The 12716-nt window shown below is 37.4% G+C and overlaps 1 protein-coding gene and 1 long non-coding RNA gene across 2 annotated transcripts in view; one reads left to right on the top strand and one right to left on the bottom strand.

The window, feature by feature from the left end:
• LOC131698687 (uncharacterized) overlaps positions 1-12716 on the bottom strand; it is a 21516-nt gene continuing 8800 nt past the window's right edge. The window contains exons 2-3 of the long non-coding RNA XR_009307714.1: positions 7006-7116; positions 1-1314 (exon numbers count right to left, since the gene is read on the bottom strand). This is a non-coding gene — a long non-coding RNA (uncharacterized LOC131698687). The remainder of the gene's footprint in view (positions 1315-7005; positions 7117-12716) is intronic.
• The window catches only part of lrrc2 (leucine rich repeat containing 2), a 19210-nt gene continuing 8084 nt past the window's right edge, over positions 1591-12716 (top strand). Inside the window, exons 1-5 of the mRNA XM_058991932.1 lie at positions 1591-1697; positions 2278-2425; positions 6149-6365; positions 6973-7129; positions 9175-9311. Coding sequence (XP_058847915.1) covers positions 2301-2425; positions 6149-6365; positions 6973-7129; positions 9175-9311 — 636 coding nt within the window. The 5' untranslated portion in view covers positions 1591-1697; positions 2278-2300. The remainder of the gene's footprint in view (positions 1698-2277; positions 2426-6148; positions 6366-6972; positions 7130-9174; positions 9312-12716) is intronic.

Consider the following 12716-nt stretch of genomic DNA (forward strand, 5'->3'; position numbering starts at 1 on the left):
GAAAACCTCAGGGTGTGAGAATTCCAATTTTCGGTCAGTAATCAGTGAAACACTCACGTGAAAATATTACAGCACTTTATGCTTTAATTAAGACATCTTAAACAACTTTTAAAATGTCTCATACATTTTATCATTTGTGGCTATGTGTTCCTTTTCTCTTACTAATTTCATATGCACAACAAATCAAAACAACAGAAGCAATGCGGTGTTCTAATAAATTTGCACACTACTGTATAACAACCATTAAATGAAGTTCTACAGTAACTACTACTTCTACTAAAAATACTAGTACTACTAGCAACAATAATAACATTTTACAAGAAAAAAATCCATATTAGATTACAAACATAAGCAGGTTTGTGCTACCTAGAAGTGACATTGCTTTGTGACCCTATATACCAACAGTGAATGGACAGAATACACCAGAAAGAATTCCAGGCAGCTTCAAGATTTGGCTACGGTATGAAAGGAAGGGCAACACAGACAAGTTGTAGGGCACAGCTGTCAAATGACACATTTCAGTCACAATAAATGACCACTGTAAAACACGGCCATGTTTGGTAATAATATAAAGTAAAATAAAAGATTAGTAATGTGCTGTTCCCAGCAGGAAAGCTGACATTTACAGTGTTGTAACCTTTAAATGTTGAGGTCATGCAAACTGAAAGTCATACTGTTCCCAGCAATTACTAATGGTGTTGATTTTAAACATAATTTGATGCCAGTACATTAAACCCAATGCTTGAGGGACAAGGGACGCCTGTCTTTAAATGTTAAAGCATCTGTGTTGCTTTAGCATGACTGAAAGGAATACAAAATACTAAACAACAAGGCAGCATGGGTAGAAATACTAGAAATATCAGAATAGTCATTCAATTAACAAACTTTACCAACAATAATGTAAAGTAGCCCAGTGTAAACATTAAACTGTTCACTTTCAATTCGAAGTCGACCACCAAAACATTTCTTATGGGATTTTCCTCCTATTGGCAGGTATTCACTGAGCTCTTTATATCAGGGCTGCCGACAGGCCCCTTCATGGGGTGACGTCCTCGATCCCGCCTACTGAGTGTTCTCCCCTGTTGTTTTTCTATTCGCCCACCATGGCTTTAGCCTGTGTGTCTCCCTGGTTTGTCCTGTGCCTACACACGGTCAGGGCAGGCACCGCTGCTTTAGCTGCCCCCCAGTGCTTCGGTACCTCGGTGCACGCTCAGCCCTTGGTATTTTGGTGCCTCGGTGCATACGGTGCTTGGTGCCCATGGTGCTTGGTGCGCACGGTCAGAAATCAGAATCAAATCAGTAAACTCCTCAAATCTGCAAAAAAAAAAAATCTTTGTCAGTCTTTTTTCTTTAGTATTACAGTAGATATCAGGTTACACAGTATGGATGTCTGATTATCTATTGACTGATTGATTGGTTAATTGATTCATTTCATCACACACAGACAGGATGTTTTTACTGCCTATTAGAGGCTACACTGTGTTCACTCACATGGTTTAAATACCAACCCTGTTGAACTGGCGACTACTACGACAGGAATCATATTATCAGTTTCCAAGAATAGAATATTAAATCACCCGAGAGGCTAGTCACATTGGGAAAATGAACAACCCTGACTCACCAGGTTAAACATGTTATGTGCTGCTGTAAACAACTTTCTGTCAAACGTATGTGTAGCCTCGCATTATAAACAGTTGGTAAGTAGAACTGTTTGGCGGTTTCCTTTTGTTTAATCTTTATTGTGGATTTGCAAGAATATAGTTTATAAGAAGTGGTACACTGTCAACTATGTGTAGCTGGTTAGGATGGGGGTCTGGCTAATATGTTTAATGCTATACTATTATTATTATTATTGGAATCAGTTATTATGTGGCATGAGTTATGGTGCATAAAGATGGGCAGTATACCAGCCATTTTTAGGTGATAATAAGTCTTGTATTTTATCTTAATATTATAATGTGACAAAATAATACAGACAGCTGCAATGAATGTTGACAGTGATTGGTGCTACTTGAAAGTGAAAACTAGTAGGTACTGACATGGTACGGATCATTTTGTGTTATGTGGACATACTGTACATTCTTTATTTATTTTATAATAATGACCTTTATTTTAGTGTCTCAAATGTTGAAGGTTGTCTGAAACACCTTTGAAGCAAAAGAAAATAAATCTAACTGTTTTGGAAGATCTTGTCTAAAGCTTCTGAGTAGGTCTTTAAAATGCAAGCTTGGAATCATTTTGTTGTCTTTTTTTCTTTGCATGGTAACTGTTTTACAGATAAGCTCGTGTTGAATGTAAGTATGAGCCCAGCAATAGTGGTGTACGACCTGTCACTCATACAGGGCATCTGGGAGGGCCGAATAAGGAAACACAAAAAACAACAAAGGAAGGAACGGGAACGGCAGGAGAAAAGTGCATTAGCAAAGTAAGATTGCAACCTGATCTTAAGAGCAGACACTGCTAACATTAATGTTATAAAGTTAGCAAGAAAAAAACAGTTGCAGGAAGAAGCAGTTAAATCAGTAGTATCTTCTAATATATTCCTCACTCAAAACTGGACTTTGCACTTGCTTTAACGTAGTGCACAGCATGTTCAAAACGATATCAATTTATGACAGCTGACTTTTTTTTTTAAAGCAATTAAAACTGATAGCCAGCGATTTCGTATGCCACCGCTGCCATTATTGCTTCTACTTGTTATCAGCAACATATCCTGTCTGTTTGTGTTGTTTTAAAACCTCATCAACTGCAGTCGAATGGGTGATAGCATTTCAAGTGTTCCGATTTTTGCCAAATCCTGGAACACTGACCCCCTGGCCACAACTGAGAGTATAACACAAACTTTGTAATGCCTATTCCAATACTGCTCTTTCACAATGTACTGTAAACCTGAAACCACGAGGTCCAGAGGGTCCATGCAAAAAATCAGGCTTTTACATTTTACATCTCACTGTTTAGATCGTTAAGAAACAAAAGTTCCAGTATCAAGAATAATAACTTCGAATTGCAGCTGACATCCCTCGCTGCAATCTTTCTCTTTTTTTCAATGTGATTGTTTTAACCAGTCTCCAGTGTTTATTGTTAAGCCCTTTGGGATGGTCTTGACCGTGAAAGGCACTATGTAAGTGTAATGTTGTTAATCAGGAATGCCACCATTTTGAAGTCTCCTATGACCTCCCAGCCGTACTCATCATACTTCAAGGCGTCCAGCAAGGTCTTGATATGTATCCACTTAGGCAGCTGGAACTAAACTGAACTGGTGGGCTTAAGGCCCCTGTATTTATACTACTATTTATATTACTGGAAAGTTCTAGAAAATTCTAGAAGTTACTCCAAGTTTACTCAGCACTGAATCTATCTGGAATGTTCTGGAAAATAGGTAAATTTCAAAATATCACTGTCCTGGTCACAAAAGCAAAGTTTGTGGGGAATAATAGCCATTTTCTATACTTTTGAGGCATAAGCAATTAAGAAATAACACTTACTACCCAGGAACCAAAAAAAAAATAATAAAAAAATTGTTACACGGTGTAATAATACATTTATAATCTAAAGGCTTTGCTCTGGAAATAATAACCCAGAAAGTGTGTAGAATTTAAACCTACACTTAGTCCACTGTTACCGTCAATTAGCTTACTGGAGTAGTCAGTATTGAGTAAGAAAATATCTATTTGGCTCAGGACATGTGTGATAATTCTAGGGTAAAAAGAACGTCTATATAAAGACCATTGAGAGGTTGTTATAGATCGTATATGATTTCTATGGCACTGTGACAGGGTAGCCCGAGTGAGTGATGACGTACCCAGAACAGACACGGAAGCTGACAGAGAACACACAGGCGTGCACTCGGGTGAAAAGCGCAATATTAAGCAGTGTACATTTTAAAATAAACTATTAAGTGCTGGTTAGATTAAAAACCTGGACTATTGGATGTTGCCAAGGATCAAAGACGAGAGTCCTTGTCTTAAGCAATGACCTAACACCACACCTGGAAAGTCTCACTCTTTGACCTTGAATCTCACTCTGGGGCTGTAAATCTCACTCTTAAGGAAAGCCAAACCTTGGCATCTCTGTTTTATACGTGTGACCATCTCTGAATTAACACTAAATTAATCCATTTCGGAGATGGTCACATTCTACATGAGCTTTGTGGGATGGGGCTTCCCCATCTATGCTGCCAAACAATAACAAATCATAATATTTTAAATAAAACACAAAAATGCATTTAAATCATACAATACATTTCTCCTGTGCTAAAATAAACAAAACACATTCCCTTTAAAATAATAAGAAACACAAGACATTTAAATCAGCAGGGCTTTGCCCTTCCCCTTTTATTATGTGCAAGGCTTTGCTGCCCTGCCTCACTAACTATGTGCAGGGCTAGCTCCTTCCCTGCTACAGGCACAATAATTCTTGCTAACTAATAAAATCCCTTCTACTTAGTGTTTATAATAACACACTCACACATCACCCCACCAGGTTAAGGAGATTCCATTGCCTGATAATGCAGCTTACAAAAAAAATACAGGAATAATTATACAATAAAAACAACCTCGTAGGTTAGGGGCATTAAAGTCAGTATAGTTTCTGCGGGGAAATGTATGTCCTAGCTTTACTCATTTGAGTTAGGAATGACACCACAGTGCAGATTAAAAACTACAATGCTCTCACAGTGACATAACTCTCTATTTACCCACATTACACCACCTTGCACTTGGCCTAGCGTCAGCTGTTGCTGTTATTGGCTCATTGAGTATTTAGCAAGTGTTAAAAATGTCAGCATGAATCAGTGCAGTATGTGATAATTATGCAGATTCCACAGGGAGCCACAGTATAAAGACCACCTGTCTGTAAAGACCGCTTGCAGATGGTGTCTTGCGTGGTATATGTAAGCACTAAGACCCAACACAGTTTGTGATGCAGTTACAAATAGTCTAAGGGCATATACTAGGGATTATATCTCTCTAGCTCAGCCAATCAGAGTGCAGAGAATCTTTCCATTGAAGCATAAGTAAGCTATAAGACCCGACAGAGGGCATTACCAGGTATCATGGACCATTTGGGTAATGGGGCCAGAGATACCTATAATCAAACAATATCACTCCACCAGTTTTATTTGTAACGAAATGCAGTTAAAATAAAATAAAGTGAATTAATTGTGCTGTAACATTGGATGTAATAATTGCTAGTAATGCTCTGTGTGTTGGGTCTTATTGCTTACATATACCCTCTATTATCCATGGACCTCTGCCATGTGTCATTTACACACATCGGTGCCAACTGAACGGTACAGTTGGAAACTGATAAATGCACATTTTATTACAGGTCTAAAACAGCAAATCCAGCTCTTATGAGGACAGAATGGATTCCGCTGTAGATAAAAGAAGATGTGTTTGGGAATGCAGTTTAACTATTATTATTATTATTATTATTATTATTATTATTTATTTTTTTTTTTTATTATTATTATTTATTTATTTTTTTGTGCAGTTATTAAAAATGTTTCTGTGAAAATAAACTGAGGACAAAGATCGGGAAAAGTCTTTTCCTTGGTAAATGATTTGAATATTTCCAGATATCGAGCAGTTATTAAAAATGCTTCCGGGAAAGTTGCCTAGTACTTGGACAGCAGAAGCAGCGTGACCTTTGGAAGAGCTTGAAGAAAGAACCGGCTCAGTTTGTCCAACAGTACTTCTCTCTATACTACTTACAGCGATGTTTTGATTTAGCCATTCCTCAATTTACTTATTAAAAAGGTTTAAATTTACTTTAAAACTACATTTTGTTAATAGCTGATGGAGTGATCTTGTTTGTTTTCTGATGCGGTTACAAAGATTCTGAGGGCACATATCAGGGATTATATCCCTCTAGTTCAACCATATTTAGAATGCGTGAAATCATTCCATTAGATATAAATATGTAGCAAACATATTTATATCTAAAACCATACATACAAGAATTAATATTTTATTAAAACTGTCCAAGCTCTGCTCTGCTCCTGCAATAAAGCACCATATTTCCATGTGTCAACAGTGCTACCTTAAGAAAGGAAATACTGTATATGTTACATTTCATCTGCATGAATGTAAATTCTGGTAAAAGTACATACAGTAACTTCAATTGAAGAAACATTTTCTGTTTCCAGGTTGAATCAAGAATGGAGTCGCAGGTTAGAACACAGGAAGAGGCTCCGTGAAAAATCAAATCAGCTAAACTTGGAGAACGTGGCAACAGATTTCAAACTTTACCACAGTAGTGAAAAGAATTTGCTGTCAGAAGGACGCTCCTCCCTGGATTCAGGAATTGAGATTGATATTGATGAAAAAACATTTATTTATGAGCTAAATGGAGAACAATGGAAGGTATTTAATATGTTAGTCTTTTTTCAGTATTGTAGATTTGAAGCTTACACCACCTGCGAAGCAAAGTGGTAAAGGCAAGCTTTTAGTCATCCTCCCTTACCATATTGAGGCCTACAGGCCTACATTTGAAATGCAGTCCCACAGAAACCTGTAGTTGTTTTTAATGAATAACTTTTGGGTGTCAGTATAAATGTTCATCCATGTAAAATATTGTAGTGTGCATGGTGGAAGGCAGCAACAGGGCTGGTAGGTGACATAATCACGCTCTGGGACATAATCCCGATATACACTCCTTGCAAGGGAGCCGGCTCTTTTGTACAGTGGTATCGGCACTATTCTTTAGTGCGAGAGGTCCCGGGTTCACACCCGCCCTCCGCCTGTGTGTGGATTGCCTCGCCCTGTGTGATGCGCCTGCCTGCGTTAACCGAGATTGCTACAATATATTTTTTGTTTGTTTAGAGTAATTTACTCAGTCTACATGGTTTCTTGGTTTGTCTAAAAAAAAAAAAAAGCTTCTATCTCAGAGCAAACTGGAATATAGCAAATAAAACAAATGCATATTATCTGAAAGATTTTTTTCCAGAACAAGATTACTTTTCAATTTTAGGAACTCCCTGATTCAATCAAAGAAATGACTTACCTCAGAGAATGGCACATAAGCAGAACCAGCATACAGGAACTTCCTAAGTATACTGAGTTGTTTCAGGATCTGAGAGTACTGCAACTATCCAGAAATGGCATCAAGGAGCTCCTGGCAGAGATAGGTAAATTCATTATTACTTGAACTTCTACATTTAGGTATCTATCCATTTAGAGAAATGGATAGATTGATCCTGGGATCAATTATCTTGTGATCTTGAAATAAACAGGATGGAAATTCCTTGTTTCTTTTTTCAGGTCGAAAAAGTCCTTGGGATATCCAACATACTGTATATGTGTTACTTGGTTTATGACTATGGTTTATCTAGGGAAAAAGCAATCCATTCATTGAAAGCATGTCATGACATATATAATAAACTACACTGTGTATCTCAGAATGTACTATTTAGGACAGCAATCCCATTCCTCTATCAATATTTTCTTGGCCACCTTGCTGTTCAGGAGAAGAGAAAGGTTGCAGAAATCTGGCACATGTCACAGCTTGTTTGTCAGTACAAGTACTGTCATCTGTGCTAATCAGACTTTGGGTGAAAGTATCTCAATGAAAAGAAAAAGCAGGACCACTTAATGAAAAGGAACGTTCTTTTTCAACATAACCTGAACAAAGCAGTCCAATGGAAAAAATAAGAATGAAGAAATAATTATTAATTCTCATGGAAATCCCCAAATTCATAGTTGTGCAATCTGCACTATCGATTAAACGGCTGAAACATATTCAGCATGTTTTATAAATCATTATAAGGCATGAAACCAATGATGCATTGAATTTTTAAAGTATAAGAATTAATATCTTCAAGGTTTGAACCATAACTGTGGTGTATGCAATCATTTGGAGTTTCAGAGCTCAGTTCAGCCTTGATTTTTCACATTCCTAAAAAAGAGCAAGAGCCTTTCAGCTCTTTATAAAGTTTGTACAGAGCAGATGGAACCAACAGAAAAGCCATGTGATATTTAGGAATGAGGAAATGAAAAACTAGGCTGTAAGGAAAAGGCAATAAATAAATAAATAAACAACAGAGGCATTACATTGTGATTTGAAACTGTTTACTTTTTATAAGAAAAGCCGTGGCTTTTATTGTTTTGAGGATTTGTTATGTTTCATTTTAAATAAGGGGAATGGATAATAGTGTTCCAAACCCAATTTTAAAAAAGGGCAAATCATTTCCTTTCCTTTTGGGAATTCCATAAAGGCACCAGACAAAAACAGATTAATCACAAACAAACAAAATAAAATATCTTGTAGTTATACTTTTATTACTTGACAAGTGCAGTAGTTATTTTTGTAATACATCACATTACTTGAATTTGACAGAGGTTTAGCAGTCAGTGCCACATTGCCAATGGCAGCTGCTAAAATTGGCAGCAAATAAAGGAATAGACTGAGGCCCCACACTGGCTCAAACAAGGGACAATCAGTGTGTGTATCAGAAGCCAGATAAATGTGTCCTGGAAACGTGTTTGTTAACAGTCCGCACACATCCCAGGCTCGCAACATAGCAGGATGTATTTTCTTCAATTCATTTTATTTTTTAGCTTTTATATTTACCTGGGCCTGTATTCATGCCACAAGTTTGTTTTGTAAAATATTCAATCTGAGAATGTGGACACATTCTTCAGGGCATAACAGCAACACCTTGGAGTGGATTGATTAGGCCCAGGATCTGTGGACGGCAGTCAGTGCAGTCAACTTTTCTACAGGGCCAGTTGATAAGGGTGGAAAGAGTTACATACGTCTCCATCCAGGATACCAGCCTACAGTACATGGTATGCCTACATGGCTGCTGCAGGATGGAGCAATAGTTAGAAATGATGATGGTCACAAAAGACACAGGTCCTGGACATGTACCACCCTAGACACATGGGACCACCTTAGGATCAAAAGCAAACCACTCCCTGGTGATCTGTGGGAACTGGCCAAATCTAGAGCAAGATGTGATGCAGCGCAGACCCTCATTGACCCTTCAGCAAAGTCAGGGCCAACTTGATACTAAGTAGTGCATTCAAACCCTTTTATAGCTACACAAGCAATTTCCTCGAGCAAACATATTCTTCCTTAGCGGGATATACACAAAACTTCTAGTTAAATATGCAATACAGTTTTCTCCATAATACCTTGTTGGTGATGGTTACTGTCTTTCTAATACTGTAGGTAAACTGAGGAACCTTAAGGAACTGAACCTAAGCTATAATAAGCTCTCCAGTATCCCACCTGAACTTGGAAACTGTGAAAATCTGGAAAAGCTGGAATTAACTGAAAACCTGGACCTCTGGGAACTACCATTCGAGGTAACAGACATTGGTGTCTTTCAGTGTTATATTTTCAAGTTGTTTTCAGTGACAGTGAGTTATGCTACAGGGTTGATTATTTGTGATAATTGTTCATGAATCACAGGTGAATCATTAAAATATACCTTCAGATCAATTGCATAATAGCACAGAATACAGTTGAGACACAAAGGCAAGGAAATTCATGGTTTGGACCAGTTCAGGCTATTGCCATATCTGCACCTTTGAATGCACTGTTCAATCCTGTACTTTTCATATGTTGTACACACGTGACTCCACAAAGGATTTTTGTAAGCTTGGCAGACAGGTAAACCAATTGAAGCCATGAACTCGTTAGCTGCTTTACACTGGCTGTTGAAATGCAGAGCTGTTACTGCAATGCTGCGTGTCGTTTTTTTTTTCTCAACCAGCATTTCCAAATTCCACCTAAAGCTAATCCATCTCCCATACTTTCCCAAGAAACCCTCAGCTCTTCTGATACCATGCACAGCCTTATTACTCAGGCATTAAGTACTGTATTTACCTTATACAGAGCAGGGCTGTATACTACATCTCTAATCTGTATTACTGATTTGAGATTACTATTTCTGAATGGACCTGAACATGTCTGCTCCACACCAGCCTTGTATAAGAAGCGTTAAGCACAACAAACTGAATACAATAGATAGCTTTTAATATTCATGGACAGATCTGAATGACTATGCAGCAGTGCAACGCCCCATTAAACAGACTACAGTGGCTTTCACATGGATTTGTGAGAATCTTGAGCAACTGAATGCAGCACAGAGCTATCTGTTGTAAATAAGTGAGACCTTTTTCATGGCTTTTTTCTCAAACACAATCAGAACACAGAGGTTAACTGTTAGCTGCATTTTTATCTGTGCATTGTGCAGAGCTAACATGTCTGTCCTGCATTACTTTGGTGTCCTTTCTTGCAGTAATATTTGTTTACTTAGCAGACGCCTTTATCCAAGGCGACTTACAGAGACTAGGGTGTGTGAACTATGCATCAGCTGCAGAGTCACATACAATGACGTCTCACCCTAAAGACGGAGCACAAGGAGGTAAAGTGACTTGCTCAGGGTCACACAGTGAGTCAGTGGGTGAGGTGGGATTTGAACCCGGGGACCTCGTGGTTACAAGCCCTTTTTTTCTTTAACCACTGGACCACACAGCCTCCTTGCATCCCCATAAGTCTGTGTCTCTCAACCAACCTGGGCAAAGCTAGCTTCAGGTTCTGATTTGTCCACACCTACAATGTGTGGCATGGGCCACTCTAACTTTGGTGAACATGCATACAAAGAAAAAACACACAACCCCCCCACCCCCCCATCAGCAAAAATGTAAAATTGTAAGTTAACGTCTTGAAATGAGGTTAGACTAAGCAGACATTTATTTTGTAGTAAAGGATTTAAAGTGGTATTACAGTAAGCAGACTTGTTTTTTGTTGTTGTTCAGCACTATCTGAAATAACCTTCACAAAATCAGGTTTAAATGGTCAAATTTATACTCAGAATGGTGAACATTTTTACATACCTTGGATTATAATTAAATTGGTTACATTTTGGAATGAAAGCAATATAACCACTAGAACATGAACTGTGGTAAATTGATAGTCACTCATAACTCTTTGTTTTTGTTCCCTTTTAGAATATTTTCTTATTACCAAAATGGTACAATAGGGGGCAGTAAAAAGATATACTACAAATCTGTTACTCTGGCATGTCAGTCTTTGAATTCATCATGCTAATATTTTTATTCAGGGGATTCAACACAGCTTTTCCACTGGTTGCTCATTATCTAAAAACAAAAACAAAAAGTTAAAATGGGAATAAATAAGAATAGCAGACAGAGCTAAGCACAATAAACAGAATTTTGGTAATGTCTGATAACGTTAACTTTTCAGATATTCAATATTCAATAAATCTATGACTAATAATGGCAAAAACAGCTATTTATTTTTTAAATACATACCAGTAAAGATATTCCACACAAAGTGAAGCAACCCAGATACAGGATTTTGATGATACATGTTTGTGTTTTAGCTGAGTTTTCAAATGAAGTTAATGCATTAACAACCGTCTTGAGGGAAATCATTAAAATATGAATATTTTAAATAGCAGCTTTTCAGAAGGTATGCCAGGTTACAGAGGTGATACGACATGTTTGAAAACTGCCAGATCTATACAATTATTAAAAATTGCTGTGGACAAAACTATAATCAAGACTGTTACATATTCGTCAACATGATGTGGAAATTATGAGTGCCTTCTCTGATGGTATTTCAACATATATGGCAATAAATCATACATGCCAGGCTTATCCAGTTTCTTTGAAATGGACTCCCATATATTGTCTTTTAAATCTGTATTTTTATAATTGCAATGACCTTTGTCATAAGCTCTGGGAACTTTTTCAAGGGCAGGTATTATTTCCTCTGCCATCATTCTGGAGACTGCTTCACTCTTTTGGACCACGTGCATTGAAGCTGTTGTCTGATTGGTTAATTCCCTAGTTGTTGCACGACAAATCGTAAAAAATAGGATTCAATCCTATTTAATTTGCGTCACTCCAGTGTCGTTCCCGCGCTGCCTGTGGTGTCGCCTGTGGTGTGAAAGATACTTATTAAAAGTAAAGGTTCTACTCATTTTGTCGCATCGCAGCAGTTTCGCTTGTTGCATCGTGTCTGTTATAAGCGGCACCAACTGTGGACTTCGTTAAATAACTGCATTGACTTCAGCTGCTTTTTTGTTTGTTTGTTTTTAAGAAAAATTCTGACAATTGGACAAACTTACCTGGTTGGAATTTCAATGTCCGATTACAATAATCTTTCTGTACTGAGTCTGTACATTATTATCAATAGGCTTTTCCTGGGAAGTGGTTCTTAATATATACCAAAGCAAACACAGCTTATCATTAAATGTTTTATGTAAACATAAAAAAAAAAACAATGGCTGAAATATACACCCATACTGTACCATAGTGTCCTTCCACTCAATTGAAGAAATTAACTTTTAGTGAAAATATCAGTCCATTAAACTGTCACATAACATAAAATTAAAAAGTAAAAAAGTAAAAATATCAGGAATGCTGTACTTTATACCCTCGGAATGTACGTAAAATTATGTTTTTATCTGTTTATTATCATTATATGTGCTCGTTAATGGTAATTTACAACTAAAGGTAAGAGACTGAGACTAATTTGATTATTAGTCTCACCTTCTACACCTGTACAAGCTTCCCTTGACAAAAGACAATTGCTTTGTGATAGCTGAGTTCATTGCTGCTGCTAACGAGATGTATTAAGACAGATGTTTTTTTTCCCCTCATTACAGGAAAGCTTGCACAGGTGTTGAGAGTGAGACTAGTAATCAGATTAGTCTCACCCTTTTTCTTTTAGTCTCA

The sequence above is a fragment of the Acipenser ruthenus genome, chromosome 2, assembly GCF_902713425.1.
Source record: "Acipenser ruthenus chromosome 2, fAciRut3.2 maternal haplotype, whole genome shotgun sequence".
NCBI classification, from domain to species: domain Eukaryota; kingdom Metazoa; phylum Chordata; class Actinopteri; order Acipenseriformes; family Acipenseridae; genus Acipenser; species Acipenser ruthenus.